Genomic DNA, 16,641 nt, shown 5'->3' with positions numbered 1-16,641 from the left:
CGATCCTGTTTGAGCCGCTCAGTTCACGAAGTTTTTTGATGGTAATGTGTGCTGTTTGAGTGCAAGTGCAAGTGCAAAAGGTGATAGAATGTGTTGTGTGAGTGAATAAATCAAAAGCCTGGAAGGTTTTCTGCGGATCGGCACCTGAAGGTAAGTTTCAGTAGATAAGGTGAGAAGTTTTTGTGTTGAGAGAAAGTGGTTAGAAGTTGAGCCTCTCGTTATTGTTTGGATGATGCGTAGGTAAAAACATGTACTTAACATAAAGTGGGAGCATCCCTAAACCACGTGAACACTTTGGCAGGGGAAAGGGGAGGCTGGCGATTGTCCACAGTATACTTTTTTGTATGGACATCTGTCCACCTGGAGGGGCGGCGGGTACAGAATGTCTAGACATAGATTGGCCAATGTTTGACAGCTCCGAAAAATAGGGTGCCTAATGCCTTTTAAGCACATCCATAAATATTGTTAAATATTGTTAGAAATGAAGTTAAATTAAGTTCAATTAAGTTAAATTAAGTGAAATTAAGTTTAATCAACTTAAGGTTACTAAAATTAAGTTACATTTGGTAAAATTTAAATAAAAATGTAGAATTCAGTTAAAATCAGTTAAATTGATAAAATTTAGTTAAAATTAGTTAAATTTAGTTGAAATTAGTAAAATTTCGTTAAAATTGATTAAATTTAGTTTAAATTAGTAAAATAAAGTAAAGTTTAGATAAGTTCAATTAAATTTTGTTGAATTAAGATGAATTTAAAAATAGTTAAATTAAGCAAAATTTAGTTAAATTCAGATACATTCAGTTGAAATTAGTTATTTTTGTGTGATTTAGTTGAATTTGCCCAAATTTGGTTAAATTAAGTTGTGTTAAGTTAAATTTAGTAAAATTAAAAAAAATTAGCAAAATTAAGTAAAATTAAGCAAAATTAAGTAGAATTAAGCAAAATTAAGTAAAATTAAGCAAAATTAAATAAAATTAAGCATAATTAAGTAAATTATGTAAAATTAAGTAAAATTAAGTAAAATAAAGTAAATTTATGTAAAATTAAGTAAAATAAAGTTAAATTAAGTAAAATTGAGATGAAATTATGTTAAATTCAGTGAATATATATCAAATTAATTTCAATCAAGTTTAATTAAGTACAATTAAATTAAATCAGTTAAATTGAGCTTAATTAAGTTGAAAATGGTTATATTTAGAAAAATGTAGTTGAATTTAGGTAAATGTAGATGAATATAGGTAAATGTAAGTACATTTATTCAAATGTTATTACATTTGGCAGAATTCAGTTAAATTTAATGTAATTTGGTAGAATTTAGTTAAATTTAAAGTTATTTGGTAAAATTCAGTTAAATTGAGTTTAATTAAGTTAAGTTAACTTTAATTAAGTTAAAATAAGTTTATTTAAGTTAAATTAGGTTAAACTAAAATAAATTAAGTTAAATTCAATTGAATTAAGTTAAATTAAGTTGAATTAAGTTCAATTAAGTTAAATTGAGTTAAATTAAGTTAAATTAAATTAAATTAAGTTAACTTTAATTAAGCTAAAATAAGTTTGATTAAGTTAAATTAAATTAAGTTAAATTTAGTTTCATTAAGTTATATTAAGCTAAATTGAGTTAAATTGAGTTAAATTAAGTTAAATTTAGTAAAATTTAGTTAAATTAAGTTAAATTATGTTGAATTAAGTTAAATTTAGTTAAATTTAACTAAATTAAGATAAATTAAGTTAAGTTAAGTTAAATAAAGTTAAATAAAGTCAAATAAAGTTAAATAAAGTTAAATTAAGCTAAATAAAGTTGAATCAAGTTAAATTAAGTTTAGTTAAGTTTAATTAAGTTAAATTAAGTTAAATTAAGCTATGTTATGTTAAATTAAGTTAAATTAAGTTAAATTAAGTTGAATTAAGTTAATTAAGTTAAATTAAGTTAAATTAAGTTAAATTAGATTAAGTTAAGTTAAATCAAGTTAAGTTAAATTTAGTTAAATTATGTTAAAGTATGTTAAATTAAGTTAAATTTAGTTAAATTAAGTTGGATAAAGTACAGTTATTTTGTTTAAGTGAAAGTAATTTGATGTTATATTTAAACTTTGTTAAATACAAAACATAGTTTAAATTTAACATGAATTTACTATAATTTAACCAAAATAACTTTTTGTAAGTTTTTTTTTGTATTTTTGTATTTTTGTATTTTTGTATTTTTGTATTTTTGTATTTTTGTATTACTGTATTTCATTTTTTTTATTTGTCAATAGAATATCGCAACAAAGCCGTACAATTAGGATGATCAACTAAAACATAGTTTAAAAGCCTGGAAACTATTGAAACTTCCAAAAAACTTGCTGGACTACCAAAAAACGTACCAAGAATAGCGGAAAATCATGCTACACCAGCAAAAGTCTTTTTGAAAATAAAAAACAACTTTACAGGCAGCAAGGGATTTTTAAAAATGATTTCGAAATTACCAGTTGAAACAGTCGAAAAATTAGCTGGACCTACCGAAAAACGAAGCAAGAACAAAAAAGAAACGAGCTAAATCAGCCAAAAGGCTGGGTGAATAATGCGTGCTTTGCAGGCAGAAACGGAGGCTTTTGAAAGAAAACTTGTAGAAATAGTGGAAAAATTAGCTATACCAACCAAAACACCTACCAAGAATAGTGGCAAAGTTGGCTAAACTAGCTAAAAAGATGTGTGAAAATACCTGGCTTCGCAGCCATCAATGGAAAATTTTGAGAATGATTCCAAAAAAACTGGTTGAAACAGCCTAAAAACTCGCTGGGCTAACTATAAAACTTCCTAGAATACCATAAAATCTAGCTAAAATAGCTAACAGACCTTCTCAAAACATACAGCTTTTGAGACTGACAGCATTTTTCCAGCTTGCAAATTAGTAAAATTTACTAAAAATTTAGCTAGATTTATCATTTTTAGGACCTGGATCCAGCTGTCAAATCCAGGATTTTTTTTAGGATTTCCAGCTAAAAAAAATCGTGGTTGGAAAAACAACCAATTTTTTTAGGTTTTTAACCGAAAATTAGTAAGATTCACGATAAACCTTCTTTCCGTGTTGAATACTGTCACTCATTCAGGATCGGCGAATTTTTAAAACTCCTGAAAAACGAACATTGTTTGTAAGTGTTATTGTGTGAACCCAAACACTTCTATTACGGACTTCATAAACCATTACCTCATAATACATTATTTAATACAAGAGCTGCTAGTTTGTACTCTACGTGTTGAAACAGATTATGATTAGCGATAATTCCATGCGTCGAGTGGATTTTGGTGTTTTTAATCGATTAGTTTTCGGCGAAAACATAAACAACACTTTATGCTAGCCAGACTGCCCTGTTGCCTGCAACATAATGAATTTGGCAAAACAATTGATATCATTTTTTCGAACACTCTTGGCCATTGTCTGCTTCTGAATTCTTCTATATTTTTATGCAAAGTACCTTAGAATGTAGAAAATGCTTCGACTTTAGATGACTTGTTTTTTTATTCTCATGCCTTTTTGACGCGTCTGACATCGTCGATTATTTTTATCAAATAAAATATTGATCAACCAAAGGATTCGTGATTTTTAGACAAATCCCACTCGCACAAAAACAGTAAAGTTCTACGCAGTTATCTAAACAGAAAGTTTCGATTCGCGAAATGGAGTGCTAATTGCAGTCCCATTCACAGAGCTGTAAATTCCACCGCTTCACACCAGCCGTTCTAATTGGAACCAGCTGATTTCAACTATTACCTCTTCTCGCCAGCCGCGTGTCCGAGTCCGTGTCCACAAACAGCTTCATGTGGAACAGATCCCGGATCGCGGGGAAGTAAAACACGAGGATGCCCTCGAACAGCACCACGTCTGCGGGGTAGATGGTCAACTTCCGGTCCGGGCAGACCGAGTTTGTGCGGTAGTCGTACTCGTTGATCTCGACCTTCTTGCCCTGCAGCACGTCCTGCAGAGTTTTCAGCATCAACTCCTCGTTGAACGCGTCCGGATGGTCAAAGTTGAACTGACCCTTCTCGGCGCGGACCTTCTCCGCGGAGGTTAGCTCCCGGTAGAAGCTGTCCTGGCTGATCGAGACGACCTGGATGAGGAGGAAAGAGAAGGGGTTGAAGATCGTGACACGTCGTCGCAGTCTCAGTTTTATGCCTTTAGTGAGGTTACGTAAAGGAACTTACTTGTCGCTGCGTGTGGTCCATGTCAGCCTGGCCCAGCTGTTCCATGATCCGTTTGCAGACCGTCGACTGTGAAAAAGCAAGAGCAGAACATTTCCCATTCGATCAGCACAAAAACAACAACACATTTCGACCAAACAAGCTGTGTATTGATTTGGTGGGCCAAAAATATTTTTGCCGCATACCAAATCAACTTTTTCAAGGACACTTTTGTCGCATCTACCCAGAACAAAATGTAAATAACACCCCCAATCGAACGACGTAAATCGGTACCTTTCCGCTGGCGGTTCCTCCCGCCACTCCGATCAGGAACGGGGTCTTGACGCTGCTGCCGTTTTCGGTTCCGTTGGTCGGTTTCATGGTGCTGGTGCTAGTGCTAGTGCTGGATTGCTGCTGATCAGTGCTGGAATCGCCCATCCAAAGACTAGCGGAACACGCGAAATTAAGGGTTTTTTTTCTTTTCTCACACACAAGGGAAGAAGAAATTTTTCCTCCCACTGGCACTAGTGGACGAACGTCGAATGAGCTCCGATGTCAAATGTGGTGGTGAAGTTAGCCCTTTTTGAGTTGTGACGAGTGAGATGCTGGTGAGAAAGGGGGTGGTCATAGAGGAGTGAGCGTTTCTTATTGGAAGTTGGAGTGAAATGTTTCAGCTGATATCAGTGTTGCACTCAGAAGACTCATTTTACTCATGGTTCTATTTAATATGTCGTTTTCTATGGGCGTACCACCGGTTAGTTTAGCTTCGTGAGCGTGAGTTGAAGTGAGGTAATGAAAAGCTCATGAGTTTCATTGAGCTTTTGTAGCAAGTTTTTGCCAATTTATGCTACTTAGGGTGGATTTTCATGGATTTTTCGATGACCGACATCGAAAGCGGCTTTCGATGCTCGTGGTCAAATTTGGTCGAAAACTCATATTTTTCGACCAAGTTAAATGGTAAAATAGTTTAGATTGATTGTTCATGGTAGTACGAACAATAAAAACAAATACTAATTGCCGGAAAGCCCCGAAAATGTGATTTTCCGACTTTTGATTTTCGATGCACGAGCATCGTAAGATGACCGACATCGAAAGCATAGTCACTACCATGCTTTGCTAAAATGTCAGTGCATCGTAGTTCGATGCCTGTCCTGTCAGCCATATTGCTGCCGCGACACCATGGACACAAACCAACCCTGTTAGACTGAAGTCCCGCGGTCGTGCGATTTGAAGCGTTATCTGCTCGAAGTCGATTGAGTCCTGCCATTTTCGAGCGTTTGTCGTGCGTTTTGATGGTTTTGATCGAATGTCAGAGAAGCGACATCTAGTGCGTGCAAAATTCTCAGCAGGCATTGAAAAAAAAAATATGATAGATACGGTTTCCAAGTTTCTCAATCCAGTGAAAAAAAAGTTAATAATCAAAAAAAAGTTAATTATTGTGAAAATTATGTTCCAGATTCAGGAGCATGGCGGGCTTTACCAGACATACAAATGAAAGAGGTACATTCAGATTATGCTTCTTATAACACTTCAGTAAAACAAACCATTATTTCAGATAGAGATGAAACATGCTGGCTTCGGCACATGGGACAATGGCAATGGCAACAATGGCCGCTAAGAACAAACCAAAGATGAGTTCCGAATTCAGCAAGAACACCAAGAAACTCAAAAACCACCCTTGCAAAAGTGTGAAATACAATTGTTTGTACCTATTACACTCACCCCGTTTGACAAGAATAATAAAAAGTACAAGTTTGCTAATGAATTCTCTTTTATTTGCATCAAAAAAACCCAAAAATCCGAAACGAGAGCGCACGACAGTGGCAGGACAACCTAAATAACAAAGGCGCCCGAAAACGGCCCGTCAAAGTCGATTTTCTCAAACGTCGATTTCGACGAGCGTCGGACAAAGTGTTGCATATACGCACGAAAAGGGCCCGAATTCCGTCGGACAAACCGTCGGAATTCGGGCCGTTTTGTCGAGCCGTCGGACGGTTTTCGGGCCGTTGTCGGCCCCGTCCGTCAGTCAGGGAAATAACGCTGTGAAATATTTCCGTGAATATTTCAAGCAGGCAAGCGTTTCAAGCGTTTTGTGGCAAACACATGAGATTTTTCCGATGCCAAAATGGCAACAATGGAATCGGCTGATGTTGATGTCGACAAAGTTTTGAAAAGTGGCGATAGGCTACCTCAAATTATTTTAAAGTGGGTTTTTACGTTTTCAAATAACAAGAAAGAATTTTGATTTTATTTCACAGCATGAAATGTATGTCATTCAAGGAAAATGTTGATTGCCACCTATGATACGAGTGTTTCCTATAAACATAGAACATTTTTAAACAGTACGCTAGATCAAAGTGTGTACGGTTTACCATGCACGGAAAGTTGAAAACATGGAAAAAATAGATTTTTTTTCATATTTATTTTTATGGAATAAATATTTGATAATTGCATCATAGTTCTGGCTGAAGGTTAGAAGAGTGGGAGAAATTCAGAAGAAAAGCAAGTAAAGAAGAAATAAAGAAATAAAGTAATAAAGAAGTAAAGAAATAAAGAAATAAAGAAATAAAGAAATAAAGAAATAAAGAAATAAAGAAATAAAATAATAAAGAAATAAAGAAATAAAGAAATAACAAAATAAAGAAATAAAGAAATAAAGAAATAAAGAAATAAAAAAATAAAGAAATAAAGAAATAAAGAAATAAAGAAATAAAGAAATAAAGAAATTAAGAAATTAAGAAATTAAGAAAATAAGAAATTAAGAAATAAAGAAATAAAGAAATAAAGAAATAAAGAAATAAAGAAATAAAGAAATAAAGAAATAAAGAAATAAAGAAATAAAGAAATAAAGAAATAAAGAAATAAAGAAATAAAGAAATAAAGAAATAAAGAAATAAAAAATAAAGAAATAAAGAAATAAAGAAATAAAGAAATAAAGAAATAAAGAAATAAAGAAATAAAGAAATAAAGAAATAAAGAAATAAAGAAATAAAGAAATAAAGAAATAAAGAAATAAAGAAATAAAGAAATAAAGAAATAAAGAAATAAAGAAATAAAGAAATAAAGAAATTAAGAAATTATGAAATTAAGAAATTAAGAAATTAAAAAATTAAGAAATTAAGAAATAAAGAAATAAAGAAATTAAGAAATTAAGAAATTAAGAAATTAAAAAAATCAGAAATTCAGAAATTCAGAAATTCAGAAATTCAGAAATTCAGAAATTCAGAAATTCAGAAATTCAGAAATTCTGAAATTCTGAAATTCTGAAATTCTGAAATTCTGAAATTCTGAAATTCTGAAATTCTGAAATTCTGAAATTCTGAAATTCTGAAATTCTGAAATTCAGAAATTAAGAAATTCCGAAATTAAGAAAGAATTTCAGAATTTCTCAATTTCTGAATTTCTTAATTTCATATTTTCAGAATTTCTTAATTTCATAATTTAAGAAATTCAGAATTTCAGTATTTTAGTATTTCAGAATTTTAGGATTTCTGAATTTCTGAATTTCTGAATTTCTGAATTTCTGAATTTCTGAATTTCTGAATTTCTGAATTTCTGAATTTCTGAATTTCTGAATTTCTGAATTTCTGAATTTCTGAATTTCTGAATTTCTGAATTTCTGAATTTCTGAATTTCTGAATTTCTGAATTTCTGAATTTCTGAATTTCTGAATTTCTGAATTTCTGATTGTCTGAATTTCTAAATTTCTGAATTTCTGAATGTCTGAATTTCTGAATTTCTGAATTTCTAAATTTCTGAATTTCTGAATGTCTGAATTTCTAAATTTCTGAATTTCTGAATTTCTGAATTTCTGAATTTCTGAATTTCTGAATTTCTGAATTTCTGAATTTCTGAATTTCTGAATTTCTGAATTTCTGAATTTCTGAATTTCTGAATTTCTGAATTTCTGAATTTCAGAAATTCAGAATTTCATAATTTCATAATTTCATAATTTCATAATTTCATAATTTCATAATTTCATAATTTCATAACTTCATAATTTCATAATTTCATAATTTCATAATTTCATAATTTCATAATTTCATAATTTCATAATTTCATAATTTCATAATTTCATAATTTCATAATTTCATAATTTCATAATTTCATAATTTCATAATTTCATAATTTCATAATTTCATAATTTCATAATTTCATAATTTCATAATTTCATAATTTCATAATTTCATAATTTCATAATTTCATAATTTCATAATTTCATAATTTCATAATTTCATAATTTCATAATTTCATAATTTCATAATTTCATAATTTCATAATTTCATAATTTCATAATTTCATAATTTCATAATTTCATAATTTCATAATTTCATAATTTCATAATTTCATAATTTCATAATTTCATAATTTCATAATTTCATAATTTCATAATTTCATAATTTCATAATTTCATAATTTCATAATTTCATAATTTCATAATTTCATAATTTCATAATTTCATAATTTCATAATTTCATAATTTCATAATTTCATAATTTCATAATTTCATAATTTCATAATTTCATAATTTCATAATTTCATAATTTCATAATTTCATAATTTCATAATTTCATAATTTCATAATTTCATAATTTCATAATTTCATAATTTCAGAATTTCAGAATTTCAGAATTTCAGAATTTCAGAATTTCAGAATTTCAGAATTTCAGAATTTCAGAATTTCAGAATTTCAGAATTTCAGAATTTCAGAATTTCAGAATTTCAGAATTTCAGAATTTCAGAATTTCAGAATTTCAGAATTTCAGAATTTCAGAATTTCAGAATTTCAGAATTTCAGAATTTCAGAATTTCAGAATTTCAGAATTTCAGAATTTCAGAATTTCAGAATTTCAGAATTTCAGAATTTCAGAATTTCAGAATTTCAGAATTTCAGAATTTCAGAATTTCAGAATTTCAGAATTTCAGAATTTCAGAATTTCAGAATTTCTGAATTTCTGAATTTCTGAATTTCTGAATTTCAGAATTTCAGAATTTCAGAATTTCAGAATTTCAGAATTTCAGAATTTCAGAATTTCAGAATTTCAGAATTTCAGAATTTCAGAATTTCTGAATTTCTGAATTTCTGAATTTCTGAATTTCTGAATTTCTGAATTTCTGAATTTCTGAATTTCTGAATTTCTGAATTTTTAAATTTCTGAATTTCTGAATTTCTGAATTTCTGAGTTTCTGAATTTCTGAATTTCTGAATTTCTGAATTTCTGAATTTCTGAATTTCTGAATTTCTGAATTTCTGAATTTCTGAATTTCTGAATTTCTGAATTTCTGAATTTCTGAATTTCTGAATTTCTGAATTTCTGAATTTCTGAATTTCTGAATTTTTGAATTTCAGAATTTCTGAATTTCTGAATTTCTGAATTTCTGAATTTCTGAATTTCTGAATTTCAGAAATTCAGAATTTCATAATTTCATAATTTCATAATTTCATAATTTCATAATTTCATAATTTCATAATTTCATAATTTCATAATTTCATAATTTCATAATTTCATAATTTCATAATTTCATAATTTCATAATTTCATAATTTCATAATTTCATAATTTCATAATTTCATAATTTCATAATTTCATAATTTCATAATTTCATAATTTCATAATTTCATAATTTCATAATTTCATAATTTCATAATTTCATAATTTCATAATTTCATAATTTCATAATTTCATAATTTCATAATTTCATAATTTCATAATTTCATAATTTCATAATTTCATAATTTCATAATTTCATAATTTCATAATTTCATAATTTCATAATTTCATAATTTCATAATTTCATAATTTCATAATTTCATAATTTCATAATTTCATAATTTCATAATTTCATAATTTCATAATTTCATAATTTCATAATTTCATAATTTCATAATTTCATAATTTCATAATTTCATAATTTCATAATTTCATAATTTCATAATTTCATAATTTCATAATTTCATAATTTCATAATTTCATAATTTCATAATTTCATAATTTCATAATTTCATAATTTCATAATTTCATGATTTCATAATTTCATAATTTCATAATTTCATTATTTCAGAATTTCAGAATTACTGAATTTCATAATTTCAAAATTTCAGAATTTCAGAATTTCAGAATTTCAGAATTTCAGAATTTCAGAATTTCAGAATTTCAGAATTTCAGAATTTCAGAATTTCAGAATTTCAGAATTTCAGAATTTCAGAATTTCAGAATTTCAGAATTTCAGAATTTCAGAATTTCAGAATTTCAGAATTTCAGAATTTCAGAATTTCAGAATTTCAGAATTTCAGAATTTCAGAATTTCAGAATTTCAGAATTTCAGAATTTCAGAATTTCAGAATTTCAGAATTTCAGAATTTCAGAATTTCAGAATTTCAGAATTTCAGAATTTCAGAATTTCAGAATTTCAGAATTTCAGAATTTCAGAATTTCAGAATTTCAGAATTTCAGAATTTCAGAATTTCAGAATTTCAGAATTTCAGAATTTCAGAATTTCAGAATTTCAGAATTTCAGAATTTCAGAATTTCTGAATTTCTGAATTTCAGAATTTCAGAATTTCAGAATTTCAGAATTTCAGAATTTCAGAATTTCAGAATTTCAGAATTTCAGAATTTCTGAATTTCTGAATTTCTGAATTTCTGAATTTCTGAATTTCTGAATTTCTGAATTTCTGAATTTCTGAATTTCTGAATTTCTGAATTTTTAAATTTCTGAATTTTTGAATTTCTGAATTTCAGAATTTCTGAATTTCTGAGTTTCTGAATTTCTGAATTTCTGAATTTCTGAATTTCTGAATTTCTGAATTTCTGAATTTCTGAATTTCTGAATTTCTGAATTTCTGAATTTCTGAATTTCTGAATTTCTGAATTTCTGAATTTCTGAATTTCTGAATTTCTGAATTTCTGAATGTCTGAATTTCAGAATTTCATAATTTCAGAATTTCAGAATTTCAGAATTTAAGAATTTCAGAATTTCTGAATTTCCGAATTTCCGAATTTCCGAATTGCCGAATTTCTGAATTTCTGAATTTCTGAATTTCTGAATTTCTGAATTTCTGAATTTCTGAATTTCTGAATTTCTGAATTTCTGAATTTCTGAATTTCTGAATTTCTGAATTTCTGAATTTCTGAATTTCAGAAATTCATAATTTCATAATTTCATAATTTCATAATTTCATAATTTCATAATTTCATAATTTCATAATTTCATAATTTCATAATTTCATAATTTCATAATTTCATAATTTCATAATTTCATAATTTCATAATTTCATAATTTCATAATTTCATAATTTCATAATTTCATAATTTCATAATTTCATAATTTCATAATTTCATAATTTCATAATTTCATAATTTCATAATTTCATAATTTCATAATTTCATAATTTCATAATTTCATAATTTCATAATTTCATAATTTCATAATTTCATAATTTCATAATTTCAGAATTTCAGAATTTCAGAATTTCAGAATTTCAGAATTTCAGAATTTCAGAATTTCAGAATTTCAGAATTTCAGAATTTCAGAATTTCAGAATTTCAGAATTTCAGAATTTCAGAATTTCAGAATTTCAGAATTTCAGAATTTCAGAATTTCAGAATTTCAGAATTTCAGAATTTCAGAATTTCAGAATTTCAGAATTTCAGAATTTCAGAATTTCAGAATTTCAGAATTTCAGAATTTCAGAATTTCAGAATTTCAGAATTTCAGAATTTCAGAATTTCAGAATTTCAGAATTTCAGAATTTCAGAATTTCAGAATTTCAGAATTTCAGAATTTCAGAATTTCAGAATTTCAGAATTTCAGAATTTCAGAATTTCTGAATTTCTGAATTTCAGAATTTCAGAATTTCAGAATTTCAGAATTTCTGAATTTCTGAATTTCTGAATTTCTGAATTTCTGAATTTCTGAATTTCTGAATTTCTGAATTTCTGAATTTCTGAATTTCTGAATTTCTGAATTTCTGAATTTCTGAATTTCTGAATTTCTGAATTTCTGAATTTCTGAATTTCTGAATTTGAATTTGAATTTCTGAATTTCAGAATTTCTGAATTTCTGAGTTTCTGAATTTCAGAATTTCTGAATTTCTGAATTTCTGAATTTCTGAATTTCTGAATTTCTGAATTTCTGAATTTCTGAATTTCTGAATTTCTGAATTTCTGAATTTCTGAATTTCTGAATTTCTGAATTTCTGAATTTCTGAATTTCTGAATTTCTGAATTTCTGAATTTCTGAATTTCTGAATTTCTGAATGTCTGAATTTTAGAATTTCAGAATTTCAGAATTTCAGAATTTCAGAATTTCAGAATTTCAGAATTTCAGAATTTCTGAATTTCCGAATTTCCGAATTTCCGAATTGCCGAATTTCTGAATTTCTGAATTTCTGAATTTCTGAATTTCTGAATTTCTGAATTTCTGAATTTCTGAATTTCTGAATTTCTGAATTTCAGAAATTCAGAATTTCATAAAGAAATAAAGAAATAAAGAAATAAAGAAATAAAGAAATAAAGAAATAAAGAAATAAAGAAATAAAGAAATAAAGAAATAAAGAAATAAAGAAATAAAGAAATAAAGAAATAAAGAAATAAAGAAATAAAGAAATAAAGAAATAAAGAAATAAAGAAATAAAGAAATAAAGAAATAAAGAAATAAAAAAATAAAGAAATAAAAAATAAAGAAATAAAGAAATAAAGAAATAAAGAAATAAAGAAATTAAGAAATTAAGAAATTAAGAAATTAAGAAAATAAGAAATTAAGAAATAAAGAAATAAAGAAATAAAGAAATAAAGAAATAAAGAAATAAAGAAATAAAGAAATAAAGAAATAAAGAAATAAAGAAATAAAGAAATAAAAAATAAAGAAATAAAGAAATAAAGAAATAAAGAAATAAAGAAATAAAGAAATAAAGAAATAAAGAAATAAAGAAATAAAGAAATAAAGAAATAAAGAAATAAAGAAATAAAGAAATAAAGAAATAAAGAAATAAAGAAATAAAGAAATAAAGAAATAAAGAAATAAAGAAATAAAGAAATAAAGAAATAAAGAAATAAAGAAATAAAGAAATTATGAAATTAAGAAATTAAGAAATTAAAAAATTAAGAAATTAAGAAATAAAGAAATAAAGAAATTAAGAAATTAAGAAATTAAGAAATTAAAAAAATCAGAAATTCAGAAATTCAGAAATTCAGAAATTCAGAAATTCAGAAATTCAGAAATTCAGAAATTCAGAAATTCAGAAATTCAGAAATTCAGAAATTCTGAAATTCTGAAATTCTGAAATTCTGAAATTCTGAAATTCTGAAATTCTGAAATTCTGAAATTCTGAAATTCTGAAATTCAGAAATTAAGAAATTCCGAAATTAAGAAAGAATTTCAGAATTTCTCAATTTCTGAATTTCTTAATTTCATATTTTCAGAATTTCTTAATTTCATAATTTAAGAAATTCAGAATTTCAGAATTTCAGTATTTTAGTATTTCAGAATTTCAGGATTTCTGAATTTCTGAATTTCTGAATTTCTGAATTTCTGAATTTCTGAATTTCTGAATTTCTGAATTTCTGAATTTCTGAATTTCTGAATTTCTGAATTTCTGAATTTCTGAATTTCTGAATTTCTGAATTTCTGAATTTCTGAATTTCTGAATTTCTGAATTTCTGAATTTCTGAATTTCTGAATTTCTGAATTTCTGAATTTCTGAATTTCTGAATTTCTGAATTTCTGAATTTCTGAATTTCTGAATTTCTGATTGTCTGAATTTCTAAATTTCTGAATTTCTGAATGTCTGAATTTCTAAATTTCTGAATTTCTGAATTTCTGAATTTCTGAATTTCTGAATTTCTGAATTTCTGAATTTCTGAATTTCTGAATTTCTGAATTTCTGAATTTCTGAATTTCTGAATTTCTGAATTTCTGAATTTCAGAAATTCAGAATTTCATAATTTCATAATTTCATAATTTCATAATTTCATAATTTCATAATTTCATAATTTCATAATTTCATAATTTCATAATTTCATAATTTCATAATTTCATAATTTCATAATTTCATAATTTCATAATTTCATAATTTCATAATTTCATAATTTCATAATTTCATAATTTCATAATTTCATAATTTCATAATTTCATAATTTCATAATTTCATAATTTCATAATTTCATAATTTCATAATTTCATAATTTCATAATTTCATAATTTCATAATTTCATAATTTCATAATTTCATAATTTCATAATTTCATAATTTCATAATTTCATAATTTCATAATTTCATAATTTCATAATTTCATAATTTCATAATTTCATAATTTCATAATTTCATAATTTCATAATTTCATAATTTCATAATTTCATAATTTCATAATTTCATAATTTCATAATTTCATAATTTCATAATTTCATAATTTCATAATTTCATAATTTCATAATTTCATAATTTCATAATTTCATAATTTCATAATTTCATAATTTCATAATTTCATAATTTCATAATTTCATAATTTCATAATTTCATAATTTCATAATTTCATAATTTCATGATTTCATAATTTCATAATTTCATAATTTCATTATTTCAGAATTTCAGAATTACTGAATTTCATAATTTCAGAATTTCAGAATTTCAGAATTTCAGAATTTCAGAATTTCAGAATTTCAGAATTTCAGAATTTCAGAATTTCAGAATTTCAGAATTTCAGAATTTCAGAATTTCAGAATTTCAGAATTTCAGAATTTCAGAATTTCAGAATTTCAGAATTTCAGAATTTCAGAATTTCAGAATTTCAGAATTTCAGAATTTCAGAATTTCAGAATTTCAGAATTTCAGAATTTCAGAATTTCAGAATTTCAGAATTTCAGAATTTCAGAATTTCAGAATTTCAGAATTTCAGAATTTCAGAATTTCAGAATTTCAGAATTTCAGAATTTCAGAATTTCAGAATTTCAGAATTTCAGAATTTCAGAATTTCAGAATTTCAGAATTTCAGAATTTCAGAATTTCAGAATTTCAGAATTTCAGAATTTCAGAATTTCAGAATTTCAGAATTTCAGAATTTCTGAATTTCTGAATTTCTGAATTTCTGAATTTCTGAATTTCTGAATTTCTGAATTTCTGAATTTCTGAATTTCTGAATTTTTAAATTTCTGAATTTCTGAATTTCAGAATTTCTGAATTTCTGAGTTTCTGAATTTCTGAATTTCTGAATTTCTGAATTTCTGAATTTCTGAATTTCTGAATTTCTGAATTTCTGAATTTCTGAATTTCTGAATTTCTGAATTTCTGAATTTCTGAATTTCTGAATTTCTGAATTTCTGAATTTCTGAATGTCTGAATTTCAGAATTTCAGAATTTCAGAATTTCAGAATTTCAGAATTTCAGAATTTCAGAATTTCTGAATTTCCGAATTTCCGAATTTCCGAATTGCCGAATTTCTGAATTTCTGAATTTCTGAATTTCTGAATTTCTGAATTTCAGAATTTCAGAATTTCAGAATTTCAGAATTTCAGAATTTCTGAATTTCTGAATTTCTGAATTTCTGAATTTCTGAATTTCTGAATTTCTGAATTTCTGAATTTCTGAATTTCTGATTGTCTGAATTTCTAAATTTCTGAATTTCTGAATGTCTGAATTTCTAAATTTCTGAATTTCTGAATTTCTGAATTTCTGAATTTCTGAATTTCTGAATTTCTGAATTTCTGAATTTCTGAATTTCTGAATTTCTGAATTTTTGAATTTCAGAATTTCTGAATTTCTGAATTTCTGAATTTCTGAATTTCTGAATTTCAGAAATTCAGAATTTCATAATTTCATAATTTCATAATTTCATAATTTCATAATTTCATAATTTCATAATTTCATAATTTCATAATTTCATAATTTCATAATTTCATAATTTCATAATTTCATAATTTCATAATTTCATAATTTCATAATTTCATAATTTCATAATTTCATAATTTCATAATTTCATAATTTCATAATTTCATAATTTCATAATTTCAATTTCATAATTTCATAATTTCATAATTTCATAATTTCATAATTTCATAATTTCATAATTTCATAATTTCATAATTTCATAATTTCATAATTTCATAATTTCATAATTTCATAATTTCATAATTTCATAATTTCATAATTTCATAATTTCATAATTTCATAATTTCATAATTTCATAATTTCATAATTTCATAATTTCATAATTTCATAATTTCATAATTTCATAATTTCATAATTTCATAATTTCATAATTTCATAATTTCATAATTTCATAATTTCATAATTTCATAATTTCATAATTTCATAATTTCATGATTTCATAATTTCATAATTTCATAATTTCATTATTTCAGAATTTCAGAATTACTGAATTTCATAATTTCAAAATTTCAGAATTTCAGAATTTCAGAATTTCAGAATTTCAGAATTTCAGAATTTCAGAATTTCAGAATTTCAGAATTTCAGAATTTCAGAATTT

The 16,641-nt window shown here is 25.6% G+C and overlaps 2 protein-coding genes across 7 annotated transcripts in view; one reads left to right on the top strand and one right to left on the bottom strand.

The window, feature by feature from the left end:
• The window catches only part of LOC6046677 (uridine-cytidine kinase), a 19,852-nt gene extending 15,131 nt beyond the window's left edge, over positions 1-4,721 (bottom strand). For 3 of the 6 annotated variants that reach the window (XM_038262106.1, XM_038262107.1, XM_001863808.2), the window contains exons 1-3: positions 4,453-4,721; positions 4,183-4,248; positions 3,752-4,088 (exon numbers count right to left, since the gene is read on the bottom strand). In XM_038262106.1, the coding sequence (XP_038118034.1) occupies positions 3,752-4,088; positions 4,183-4,248; positions 4,453-4,596 (547 nt within the window). In that variant the 5' untranslated portion in view covers positions 4,597-4,721. The remainder of the gene's footprint in view (positions 1-3,751; positions 4,089-4,182; positions 4,249-4,452) is intronic. The other 3 variants (XM_038262108.1, XM_038262110.1, XM_038262109.1) reach the window with 1 other exon arrangement.
• LOC6046678 (cathepsin K) overlaps positions 4,710-16,641 on the top strand; it is a 22,628-nt gene continuing 10,696 nt past the window's right edge. Inside the window, exon 1 of the mRNA XM_038260807.1 lies at positions 4,710-4,766. Within this exon, the coding sequence (XP_038116735.1) occupies positions 4,761-4,766 (6 nt within the window). The 5' untranslated portion in view covers positions 4,710-4,760. The remainder of the gene's footprint in view (positions 4,767-16,641) is intronic.

This window comes from Culex quinquefasciatus, chromosome 3 (assembly GCF_015732765.1).
Source record: "Culex quinquefasciatus strain JHB chromosome 3, VPISU_Cqui_1.0_pri_paternal, whole genome shotgun sequence".
Lineage (NCBI taxonomy): Eukaryota > Metazoa > Arthropoda > Insecta > Diptera > Culicidae > Culex > Culex quinquefasciatus.
This window is presented reverse-complemented; position numbering and strand designations above follow the sequence as displayed.